Below are 13,445 nucleotides of genomic sequence, written 5' to 3'. Positions count from 1 at the left end.
TAAAAAATAAACTACTCATTTTTTTCCTAATGCATTCATATTTCAATTATAGATGCCTAAATCACGGTTAAACATAATTTATGATTACACAAACTGTTTTAGAGTATTCGTAAATTTGTTGATAGTTTCTATGGCTACAACCAATGAAATCAACCCTATTGTGTATACGTCCAATGAGAGCGCAGGGAGTGTCAAGCTTCTGAATCCCGCATGATTTGAATCGCCATACATTCTCCTCCAATCCTCCATGCTGACCGGGCGTGTAAAGATATAGCTGCACATTTTGCTGGTATGCAACTTCATCTCTCTAAATAAGAATCCTAATCCATCAACTAATACACATATATTGTTTGTAAGGCAACATTTTCCATTTATCCTTGATTTGACATTTTGTAATTGTTTGATTTGATCAGCTGATACCCACAGGAACTCGTTATTGGTAAGTAAATACAATATGTACCCCCTATAGCGAGTGCATATTGTATTTATTTACCAATAACAAATTCCTGTGCTGATACACTACCCGTTGTAAAGGTCCTATTTTCTTTTATATTCATTCAGTATATCTACCATTGTAATAAGTCTTTGTGTCTGAAATAATTATTTTTCAAACTTAGTGACATGTCATTTTACTTTTTTAGACCAAATCCGTCTTTCTCAGACAACCCACAGGATACTTAAACTCCATACTCCGCAACAGGCCATTTGAATCCAACACACATCATGCCTTCAGAAGAAAACCAGCGTATCAAGACCTACAAGAATAAGGGCAGAGATGCGGATGTAAGTTTGATGCATATTTTGTATCTATCACTTTGATAATGTAATAAGCCCTGTTGAACATCCAGGTTAGAATTCAAGGTCTCCATACTTGTAAGTGGTAGCTGTGGAAAGACTTCTGCCCGTATTCCCCTCCAAAATGTATATAATCAAAAGGATTGAGCGGCAATGCATACATATGTAACTTTTCGAGGGGAGATACAGGTGGAAGTCTTTTCTCAACTTTTTGCAGACTCGAATATTGTCAAGGGCGGCATTAACACAGACATCCGTATTTGGTTTGAAATTGGGATTTTAACCAAGTTCTTAATTTTCTTAAATTCAGAGGTTTTTGAACATTGTATCATGAGATTGCATTAAATGCAATATTATGAAACTAAGCATTAAAACCCCTTCTTCATTGGTCCTGTTAACAATGAAATACAACTTACCTCTACTTTAGTTATAAAATGTACTGGGAATTCAAAAATGGGAATGGTTTGACATTTGCTGCAGACTTGGGGCCGAACATCTTCCTGAGGCAAGAGAGCTAACTGACTATAAAAGTCCAGTTTCCACCTTTGCCTAACCAAGCTGGAATTCCTGGGCTCGATCGTAGCGCCACCAGTGGATATTACCAGTTATGTCCCTTCTAAGCCTCTCCTATGGACCATCAGATTCCTCCTCTCGTATCACTTGCATTTGCATCAAACAAAATGATAAAGCAGGCCTTACATCTCGAAATGCATCAAATCAAGTGAGCACCTTGATTAAAAGTTATGCAAAGATTTTGAAAATATCTGTTGACAACACATGCTTTGCAAATCGTGCAGTCGACCGAAATCTGCATGACACTTTACGAACTGGATTTCGATATCGTTGCGCGATTTTGATTGGACTATGCATAGACTCGTTAGTCCAGCCAAATTGTAACTCCATAATACCAGCCTAGTTCAGCAAGAGTGGAAACTGGACTTAACTCGCATGCCTCGGGGGGAAAATAGGGGCCCAATGTCAGCCTCTGGACAGGTCTGTTTTTTTCCAAAAGTGCATGCTAGGGGCTCTTGGTTAAAAGTCCTAGATAAAACCCTGATACAATATATGTGATTTGTCCTCAGGAAATGCGGAGACGGAGAAACCAGGTTTCAGTTGAACTTCGAAAGGCCAAGAAAGATGATCAGCTGCTGAAACGGAGAAATGTAGCAATACTAGAAGAGCCCACCAGCCCCCTGCAGGAGAGGAACAAGGTAGGCGGTGACAGGTGTTTGCATGTTCATTTTAACAATCATTTCAGGTTATATGGATTACCCCCTGCCTCCACTGAAAATGCCAACCATTAACAATCATTTCAGTATTTTGAAGCAATTATCAATTTCGTTTATACGTGAAGTATATTGCAACTTTGTCCAAAGATCACTTTTGATTTTGAATTACTATATAATAACCTTGCTGCAGCATTTGTGATGTACAAGCAATTAATAATCACTTTCAGGTTGTAACGATCATCCATCGGCAGAACTTTTAAACAGTTGAATGTTTCTTGACTCTTGCTTAAGTTTGGGCAGTCGGGTAGCCTAGTGGTTAAAGCAGTGGTCATACCGAAGACATGGGTTCGATTCCTGACATTGGTACAATGTGTGAAGCCCATTCGAGTGTCCCCCGCTGTGATATTGCTGTGATATTGCTGGAATATTGCTAAAAGCGGCATAAAACCATATTCACTCCTTGCTTAAGTTTACTAATTTTAGAGTTATCTCAATTCCCAACTGCTCCAATTTGGGGAAGGCATCTCTGCTCCATACAAGTACCAGTGTTCTGGTAAATAAATAGGGATGAGACCAGAGAGTTTCAGATTGGTTCCTTGTATAGGACCTTGACTGACCCAGAATGTCGAGATATTTTTCATATCTGGTTACGTTAGTGGACAATAGTGGAATATTCTAGAAAATGTTATATTTGGAATAACACTTAGTATAAATTCTAGTACTCTCATTTGGGTTGATTCCCACGGGATTCAAACCCACACTCCCAGAGTGAGGCACCTAATCGCAGCAGGCCACAGCAATCTAACCCACTGAGCCACCTAGGCTTACACTAAATGAAATATTCTGTTGCGTTTAGTTTTTTACAATAAAAAAATTGTCCAAATGCCATTTGGCAAATCACTGAACAATGTCTATAATTATCTCCCTTTGACTGGAGCTTTAAATAAAGGCAATAAACATGGTCGATGGTTTAGTTCCATTACACCTTGTTTCCACATAAAAGGCATGTTTATTACATTTGCAAATGTCAGGACTTCTCTTCCCTGATGGATTATCTGCATTGGCAGTTGTTCATTGAACCCATGTCTACTTGATGCTTCAGCAACAGCCCACACTGACTATACAGGACATCATCAGCGGCGTGAACAGCGACGACCCCGCCACACAACAAACAGCCACTCAGGGAGCAAGAAGACTACTGTCGAAAGAACGTAACCCTCCCATCAACGAGATTATCAACACAGGGACTGTCGTCCCGAGACTCGTGGAGTTCCTCTCATACAATGACCGGTAAACAGGCTTCCATTATATTGTAGTCTGTTTTCACTATAAGCCAGTAAGACTTTTCTATCGGATAGTTGGGATTGTGGGCTTTTATGTAGACAAACCCTCTAATGTTCAGGTTTTATTCCTTGCAAGATGTAAATATATTCTATTATATCGTGGAAGATTTTCATTGATTGTGGTCAGTAATGTCTATCGATGCTCCTGTTACTGTATGTGAATCTCAAAGTTTTAAAATATGAAACTTTTGTTGTTCACTCCTTCTATCCTTTTCCGCGTTCCACTAATCGATCTTAGCGTTATGACCCTCGTAAGCCTATGTTAAAATATTGGAGTTACGATCATCTTACACTTATGGCACTTTGGGAATCTGGGCAAAGATTGGAATGGGACGAGACATTTTCTTTCACGCAGTGCAAATGTTTTATTAGTGGTTTTTAGTTTCTGATCCATTTTCATTCATGTCTATTCTTCTTGAGTTGTAAAATACATGGATATTATTTCAGACCCGATGTTCAGTTTGAGGCTGCCTGGGCCCTGACCAACATCGCGTCTGGAACCAGTGACCAGACCAAGGTTGTGGTCAAGGCAGGAGCTGTGCCCTACTTCATCAAGCTGCTCGAGTCACAGCACCAGAACGTGTGTGAGCAGGCTGTGTGGGCGCTTGGCAACATTGCTGGTGGGTGCTGTTGTCTTTCTTGCTGAAGGGGGTCTTGGGTTAACCATGTGGTTAAACCGTTCACTAGTCATGTTGAAGGTCCTGTTCTTTTCAATAATTTGGTTGGAAACAAATGCAAAAAATATCGTTTGGTTAGGCATTGAAATGACATGGAATCACTTGGAATTTATATATGCTCCAGTCCTAGACGAATTCTGCTATTTTCCACAGAACTGCAGAAAAATTGAGGAATTCGTCTATTTATCAGTCAATACACTACTTTGAATTATTTTCAATACCTGTGAAGATCCGGTTTAGGATTGGGCGTCGGCAACCCATGTTTGTTGTAAGAGCCTACTAATGGGATCGGATGGTCTGGCTCACTGATTTGGTTGATGGTCACTGATGCATGTCATCATATCCCAAATGTCTAGATTGATTCTTGAATCAATCACTGGATTGTCAGGTCATGACTTGATTATTTACATATAGCCGGAATAATGACGAGTGCAGCGTTAAACAACAAACATTATTTTCAAGCTATTCTATTGATTTTTGCATTTAACATGCAATTCAAACACAAAAGATAAATCTGGCAATATAACAAAATTTGAAATAAATAATTCTCACTTTTCAACTTTCTTGTGACTACATGAAAAACCATGTTAAACCGAACCTGAAAACCTCTAAATGCAAGGGATTAAAATTTACAATGAAAAACTGGCTTTTACGGCAAATGTTTGGATAATTGTACTGCAGAATGTGTGACTGATTCCTGACTGATCTGGTTTATCCTGCAGGTGATGGCCCTGAACTGCGAGATCATGTGACAGACGCTGGGATTGTGGAGCCCTTGCTCAGATTAGTCAAAACTGATGTACCAGTAAGTGGATACAGCAACATCTATTACCCATGAGCATATGGGTAGAATGATTGTAATTTCCATTGTTTAGAAAAATGTCATCCATTGTTCATGACATCACCATTATCACACATTGATTACATGTTGATGACAGATAAACTGCCTTGTGAATGAGGCTTGGGTTATTCTCTAAATAGGTCTATGACTTTGTCGTCCATTTGCTTTTGCCAGCACTTTAGTCATAGGAATTTTCTAATAATTTCCAGGCATGAGAATTATCCTCGGATTCCCGGGATTTTTACCCTTAGAATGTTGTAAAATGCACTTATTTAATCCTTGTTTTTAAAATTTTAGTTGGGGGGGGGGGGGGGGGGGGGGGGGGCATGCCCCCAAACTCCTAGATTAACGATGTTCCTCCAAAAACAAGTTTGCTGTTCTTTTTGCAGTCTGAATTTCCCCTCCATGTGTTAGGACTCGAGTGACTCCTCTCCATCCTTGTTTCAGTCTGGTTTCCTCAGGAATGTCACATGGACAATATCAAATCTGTGCAGGAACAAGAACCCCCCTCCCAAGTTCAAGGTTGTTCGCCAGTGTCTGCCCACACTTTCCCGCCTCTTGTACCACAACGACCGCGAGGTGCTCGCCGACACATGCTGGGCGATCTCCTACCTCACAGATGGAACCAATGACAAGATTCAGGAGGTGGTTGATGCAGGTTGGAAATATTGCGAATTTTCTATACATTTTCACGTGTCTGATTCAGTATGGTATTATAGATGTACTGCCAGATTTTAAGCATCGTGGGACCAGCGAAGATCCGGGTCAGAACTGATTTTCATAGTATCAGCAACCTACTAGACTAGCGAGTTCATTCAGGCTTGGTGTCTTGGTTGATGCATGTCAGTGTGTCCCAGTTGCTTAGATCGATGCACATTTATCAATCATTGGATCGTCTGGTCCATCCACTCGATTTACAAATCACAAACATATTGATGGAATATTGCTAATTGTAGAGTTAAACAACAAAATTAAGAAGCATGAGTTTTCCAAACCGATAAAAGTTGACTTATTAAAGTAATGCCAAAAGAAGTCCTGTCCAGGGAAGTTTTAAAACATGTTTAAAAAAAATGTGTTTTCTTGATTGATAATATATATCTCATGAACACAGGTGTCGTGCCGCGTTTGGTGGAGCTGCTGGGATGTGTAGATCAAGTGTCGGTCCTGACCCCTGCCCTCCGATCTGTCGGCAACATAGTCACAGGGGACGATTCACAGACACAGGTAGGAGCAGCCTTCAAAATTCTCTCGCTTGCCGAGACAACTAAATGTTGGCGAGGGCAAGTGAAAATCCATTGATACAAGTCCTCTTGTAGCATTTGAGGGCTATAATTCCAAACCAGTTCTCAATGCTTTAATTTTGCTTTAATTTGAACTGAATTAATCATTTTTGTCTTGTTCGAGCAGCACAAGCTACAAATTGAGGTCTTGTGAAATAGGCTTTCCACTAGTCTCCAGGATATTAAAGACGACATTTCTTTTGCTGTAGCGACCCGTGAAGATTCCGGGGTAGAATAGGTCTTCAGAAACCCATGCTTGTCGTAAAAGGCGACTTATAGGATCGGGTGGTCAGGCTCGCTGACTTGATTGATGAATGTCATCGGTCCCAATTGCTTGGATCGATGCTCATGATGTAAATCACATCACTGCCTGTGTTTGAGATTCAAGATTCCCAAGGACACTCTAGTATAAATACCATTCTTTCTGCAGGCAGTACTTGATTCTGGGGCCCTCAATGGCTTTGAGAGATTGCTGACACACGCAAAGATCAACATTCAGAAAGAGGCTGCATGGACTCTGTCTAATGTGACAGCCGGCAACCCCACCCAGATCCAAGCTGTCATCGACAAGAACCTGATACCACCCGTTGTCAGCATTCTGGAAAAGGTATGTTGTGTCGGTCCAAACAAGTGATTATTTCTGGGCTAAACTATTTAATGTTTTACGTGTTTGGCATTAGCTTGTCACCATTGAAGGGTACGGATTGTCTGATTAGGAAAGTTCCTGTGGGTGCTGTATGATTTCCAAATAAATTTACCTTTTTTTTTTATCATGGAAAGTGGACTTTCTATGCATCCCTGATTTTCTAAAACATGTGAAGTCACACCGAAGACCCGGGTTCGATTCCCGACATGGGTACAATGTGTGAAGCCCATTTCTGATGTCCCTCGCCGTCATATTGCTGGAATATTGCTAAAATCGGAGTGAAACCATACTCTCATTCCTAAACATGTTTTTTTGGTTTTTTTTCAATCGGGAATCCTTATTTTCACTTAAAAATTTATAGAAAACCCCAAACTTTTTGGGAGATAAATGATAACCGGTAGAGAAAATATGGTAATTGCTATATCTGATGGTTACTTGTCACAACCAAGAACATTGTATCCGGGCTAGTAGCTCACTTTTATTGGGTCTAGAACTTGTTGCATACTGATGCACAAGTTGATTTTTAAACAAAGTTGGGGATTAGTTTGCGGTGTAATCTGTTTGTGGAGTATGGTTGATTCATATAACATTTTTTATACTACGTGTTGTGCAGGGAGACTTCAAGAGTCAGAAGGAGGCTGTGTGGGCCATCACCAACCTGACATCTGGTGGCACGGTAGAGCAGATTGCCTACCTTGTCCAGGGAGGCATTGTCAAGCCACTGTGTGATCTCCTCAATGTTAAAGAAGCCAAGGTGGTGCTTGTCATTCTAGATGCACTACAGAATATAATTACGGTGAGTAAAACGCTTGTAAATATAGTTCAGTGAATTATATTCTTGAATGTAGGTTGCTCTATATACACTGGCCAATGATTGACAAGTTTCTAAAAAGTCCCCGAAAAATAGATGAAGTGTAGGAGGCTATTTGCATGATACACTTCCAGCAAATCCATTCCCATAGTGCTATGACTCATGTGTAAAGTGAACTAGGTATATTTGCATGGTTTAAGGGTCCTAAACAAATATCTTGGTTAAAAAAAACTTCATTATTCATAGATTATGTCTTCAAATTTTAGGTTTTCAAATTGTAAAATCAAAATCAAGCGATAATTTGTTGAATACTTACACCTTGACATGATCAGATATTTCCTATCCAAATTACCAAGCATCTAGTGTCATAAATAAAGACATTGGACATTTCAAAATTATGAATGTTTTGTATCTGTTCCCTCATTGTAGTCCCCTCCCATGTCAGGCTCAGGTGTCAGTGATATATTTCTGTTGCTTGTGTGCAGTGACATCCATGTCTCTTGTCCCCAGGCTGCAGAGAAGATCAACCAACATGAGGCAGTTACCATGATGATCGAGGAAGTCGGTGGGGTCGACAAGATAGAACAACTACAGAACCACGAAAACGAACAAGTCTACAATGTTGCGCTCTATATCATTGAAAAATACTTTGGAGAAGAGGTAAGGGTTACACATCCAAGACAACTTTTTAATTTAGTTGACCCGTGAAGATCCGGGGTAGAATAGGTATTTGGCAACTATACTTGTCGTAAGAGGCGCCTATCGGGATCAGTAGGCAGAGTCGCTGACTTGGTTGATGCATGTCATGGTATCCCAGTTGCGTGGGTCGATGCTCATGATGCCTGGATTGTCTGGTCCAGACTTGATTATTTAGACTGACGTCATATAGCTGGAATATTGCTGAGTGCAGCGTTAAACAACAAACGATTTTAATTTTGTTTTGAGCAGATGATTATGATGGGCAGATGCTGTATGTGCTGCCTCAAATATCCCATCCGAGATGAGTACCCTACACGTACAGTCATCTAATGTCAACTTAAGTTACATATAGCATGGAAGAACCAAAGAATATCTGTTGGGAATTTAATGGGGCCCAGTGATGTTAAGAGCTGCATCTTGGTGAAGGGCCAGGATCAATGGATCATAGGTTTGAATCCCATTTTCACTCAGATTGATCCTTGGTTTGTCTGCACCATATCTGAAATGGTCATTTCACCAAAGTGGTCGCCTTTTGAGCTTTACTTCACCTTATACTGATAGCTGTGACATAATTGAAATAACTAGAAAGTAACTCTTATTCGCTTGAAAACCAAATCCAAATTTTACTATCTTTATCTTTTGATTGTTTTTATTTGTTGCATAACACCACTCTCAGATATATGCGACCTGTAAAAAAAAATGTTTCAGACAGAACCAGTGATCGATATTGTGTGCAATCATCCACGCTGTCATGTTACGGTGACCATGTTACCAAGACTGACGACCCGGTCCATTCTGTTGCCTCTTACAACCAGTCTAGGTTGCTGGGGACCTAATCTAACCCAGAATCCAGTGTGAGGAAGTATAGGTGTACATGTATTATGTGTAATTTTTGAAAATGTAGTGGTCAGCATGTTCAGGACATTAATCCCTTGCCACTTCCTGACAATGCATTTATGGAGATTCTTCATTGATGCAAATATGTAATGTGTGCATTTGGTAATATTCTCATCAATTTTTTCTCCAGGAGGAGGATGAAAATGTAGCCCCGGCAGAGACAAACGACAACATGTACCAGTTCAACGCAGCAGCATCCGTACCAGCACAAGGATTCTCATTCTAGCTGAGGATACCTCTCCACAGACAGTATCTGCTCACTGAGAAACAAGCTCAAAACTCAAACATGCTGGTTTTATTCATGTTGAACTGTGGACATGGATGTTACCATGTTGGTAACTAGTGCTATGACGTGTGTATTGTGCAATATGGCAAACCTGTCTATTGTAATACTTTTCAGAGATCTTGTTAAACATTTATCAAGGGAGATAACGCATAACTTTGTATGAATCATTAATCTGTGAAACTGGAGACTGGTTGACTTTTGTAATTTACAAACCATTATGAAGATTTATATTGACTGTATATAATTATGTAACCGACTTCTGCATACACAATGTTCCCTCACCAACATATCATGGGTTGCAAGCTGATCTTTTCTGCAGCACATGCCATGCACCTTCCTATGGCTGGTCAATTCACAAAGTCATTCTTTGCTGTCAAATGTTTTTGAAATAAGTGAATTCATTCATTTCTTTATCCTTTTTCTGATTTTTTGAATTGTCCATTGATAAGTTTACGTGTTTGTATGTAGACAGCTGATTGAAGATGATTCTAATTTTGACTAGCCGACAACATACAACAATATCATCCTTTTAACTCTCTACACTCACATCTTGAACTCTTCTCATTCCGCATGTCCTCATTAAATACACCTCAATCACTTGCTGTGTCTGTTTTCATTTGCCAATAGCAACTCTAGCGTACAATGGACCCGTCTCCATGGTCTAGTGGTAGAGCGTTCGCCCGGAGAACGGAAGGTCCAGCGTTGACCCCAAACGGCTGCTTCATACCAAAAGATGTTAAAATTTGGTACTTGTTACCCTGTCTGGACAAATGGTTTAAAAAAGAACTGGTTGGCTCAGTCTGTATACTGTGTCCGAGTAGAGTATCTCAGTGAGCTAGCACTATAAATCAGCATTAGTCCGGACTAGTATAAGCAGCCATGCACGTTGCTATATAAGTGCAATAATCTTGGATGGGATGTTAAACTCTATTTCACTTTCACCTCACATCTAGTGTACAATGAGAGAATAAAACGGGTGAGAATCTTTCATGGATCCACAAAATTTAGTGACCACAAATTTTTTAAACACCAAATTATGGACCATGCTCTATTGAAAAAGGAAGTTTCAACTGAAAAGGAAAATATCCTCTTATCCCTGACATTAACATGAATTGTGGATTGTCCCTAGCGAAAAAGTACTTTTCACATTATTTCACGAGGGACGGATAATTGACTTAAGTAGGTTATTCTCTATTGCCCATAATCTTTTTCTGTGAAAATTAGTCTGTTTGAACAATGGATAACATCTTAAATGATTTGGACAATGTTTTGATATGACCCTTTGGGTCACAAGCCATAGAACAATCTGCATAAAGTAGAAATTATAATGATCGGTGAAAATTGTGAAAATGAAGTCTTTGAAGTGTTGTCAGTGAAGGATGAAATGTTTATTTATCCTAAATTCATTTGCGCAATAGCATCTGAATGATTAAAACCATCCAGTGGGGACAGCTAATGTAATGTAATCGAGCAAACTGTTTCATTTTTGATGTTTCAGAGCTGTTAACAAATATCGTAAAGTTATTAAACACAATATCATGTGATTTTCAATTCTGATTGGTCAATTGTTATGAGAATAATACAATGACATCTATTGTTCATGAAGTCACATTGTATCACGTCATGTGAACAAAGAGGTTTGATTTTTCTTCATACTCTCAATGATAAACACACGCACACGCACATATACAATAACCTACTCAGAATTAGTGGTAACATTAGTTTACAAGGACAGATAATCCACAAACTTACTCCGCATTGGAATTTCTTTTTCGGGCCTGGGCCTGGGCCTCTTCCATCCACAAAGCGATCTTAATATAAAGATAATACTTGATATGACAATCAGTTATAGGGGAAAACGTACAGGTAACAATGTGAGAATATGCGCAAAATACCAAACACAACGGTCTTGTCTGACATTGCTGAGGTCGGATTCTATTCAGCGAGTCAACATTATTAAAATTGAGGTAAATATTTTCAAAGCTTGAACATATTATCAATATCCTTAAAGGGGCTGTACATAATGTTATCTACTATAAGAAATAAACGACCCGTGGTCTGTGCCCCTCATGGTTTATTCTTCCTCCAGTTTTGATGTAAAATGAACACCTCCCATGAGTCCTTGAAATGTACACTTATAGAGAGAGTCTACAGTACACCATAGCCATAGATGGGAGATAACTGTGTAACCTGATTTTTCAAATTACCTCCCCCTTGTTCATTAGGAAAATATACCTTTTCACAAAGTTGTTGTGATTGTATAGTCAGGCCCCAGAGAATAAATTAAAAACTTAGTCCAGTTCAAATATTGAATGATTTGACATTGTTCTGGGCTCCATTTGGATATATTTTGTAAATTCTGCTGATACACATGTATCATTTTATTTAAATAAAGTAACTTCATTTCTGAGACGAAATGTTTGTAGTCAAAACAAACAAATGAACATATTCTGATTGAAGAATGAATGCTAAAGTCTTCAGGTAAATTTATAATACGTATGCTTTTTGTTTCCTTCTAACAATGGGGCACTGGTGGCCCAGTCATCTAAGGGTCCGCGATTCGCTGTGCAGAGTTGCGTCCCTTTGGGCACACCAGAAACCTATGATTGTGGGTTCGAATCCCGGTTCGCCCCGATTATATTTCTAGGTTTGTCAGCACCACACCCGTCCTCGTGGGTTCACCGGAGTGGTAAACGTCTGAGACCTGCATCACTTCCGGCTTTCCTCACTCAGTCACGCTTACAACAATAGTCTAGCATGGTATCGGTGTCAACCGGTATTCAATATACTACAGATGTTTGGGACTTGCATTCATACTGTGATCAGACGTTACACACGATTCATCATGTCTGCTTCCCCGTGTTACTTGCCAATCTATTGTCTCTTACGGGACCCGTGAAGATTCCGGGCTAGAATAGGTCTTCAGCAACCCATACATGCAGTAAAAGGTGACTATGCTTGTCGTAAGAGGCGACCCCGGGATCGAGTGGCTAGGCTCGCTGACTTGGTTGATACATGTTATCGATCCCAGTTGCGTGGATCGATGCTCATGATGTCAATCACTAGATTGTCTGGTCCAGACTCGATTATTTTACAGACCGCCGTCATATAGCTGGAATATTGCTGAGTGCGGCGTTAAACAACAAACAAACAAATCAAACAAAAGAATTGTCTCTCATGGATTCTACAATTGTCGAGTTCAGTTTGCCAACACTTATTACATACATATCCCGTTGGCAAGGAGTTACCTGACCATTAAACCACTACCACCACCACCAGTTCGTGAACTTGACTGTAATAGTGCATTAACTCCCTTGCCTTGGGAAGATGCATTACATACATTCGTGACCAACTCGTGTTATTCCGGGACAAGCCGAATAGCAGGTTACGGAAAGGGGCGTGTGGTGACGAATGAAATTACTTTGTGTGGAAACAATATTTATTTCCTAAACGATTAAAAGCATTGATCATCAGCCACTCGGTAAATATATAGCTAAAACAGCACTGATTGGCGAAAACGTAACCTCGCCTACGGCTAAAACGGCAAATTATTTTTTAAATTTTTACCTCGGTCCTGAAATAAATGAAATTGAACTCACATGGTCACTTGCAAACACAAATAATTGTGAAATGTTAATCGCCTTAAACATCCACAAGGCCGCTGGGGCCGAGGCCCATCATTTTTAAGGAATGAAGAATTACGAGGATATTCCCCTACTCAAAACTACTACTTTTACTCTTTGACAATATATTCTTTTGATGAAAAAAATTGCAAAAATAAATATGAACATCGTTGTAGGTAACCTGCCCTAACACAAAATAAAATTTATATCGGATTATTTTGAGCTTTTAAGCATTATGCAAAATTATGAAAATATTTAATAGTTAATTTTTCACCATACCTTCATGCGCCGCCGTAGCTGAGGTTGACAATTACTCGT

At 39.6% G+C, this 13,445-nt stretch overlaps 1 protein-coding gene across 1 annotated transcript; it reads left to right on the top strand.

Annotated features, from left to right (window-relative positions):
* The first annotated feature begins 205 nt into the window (after positions 1 to 205).
* Positions 206 to 10,090, top strand: LOC139473739 (importin subunit alpha-1-like). The gene is made up of 12 exons (XM_071256464.1): positions 206 to 289; positions 642 to 783; positions 1,878 to 2,006; positions 3,127 to 3,314; positions 3,815 to 3,987; positions 4,767 to 4,849; positions 5,333 to 5,543; positions 5,997 to 6,109; positions 6,596 to 6,772; positions 7,425 to 7,607; positions 8,133 to 8,282; positions 9,349 to 10,090. The coding sequence occupies exons 2-12, from the start codon at positions 724 to 726 to the stop codon at positions 9,442 to 9,444; spliced, it is 1,563 nt and encodes a 520-aa protein (XP_071112565.1). The 5' UTR covers positions 206 to 289; positions 642 to 723; the 3' UTR covers positions 9,445 to 10,090.
* Positions 10,091 to 13,445: the final 3,355 nt, after the last annotated feature.

Source organism: Haliotis cracherodii, unplaced genomic scaffold, assembly GCF_022045235.1.
Source record: "Haliotis cracherodii isolate W230 unplaced genomic scaffold, xgHalCrac1.p SCAF_3, whole genome shotgun sequence".
NCBI lineage: Eukaryota > Metazoa > Mollusca > Gastropoda > Lepetellida > Haliotidae > Haliotis > Haliotis cracherodii.
Note: the sequence above shows the minus strand (reverse complement) of the source record. Positions and strands in the feature narration are given on the sequence as shown.

Bases quoted from the DNA above. Each gene is read 5' to 3' on its own strand.
- LOC139473739 (XM_071256464.1), top strand. From the start codon at position 724: ATGCCTTCAGAAGAAAACCAGCGTATCAAGACCTACAAGAATAAGGGC. The intron at 4,850-5,332 runs GTAAGTGGATAC...TCCTTGTTTCAG, and splicing joins TAGTCAAAACTGATGTACCA to TCTGGTTTCCTCAGGAATGT. The intron at 7,608-8,132 runs GTGAGTAAAACG...TCTTGTCCCCAG, and splicing joins CACTACAGAATATAATTACG to GCTGCAGAGAAGATCAACCA.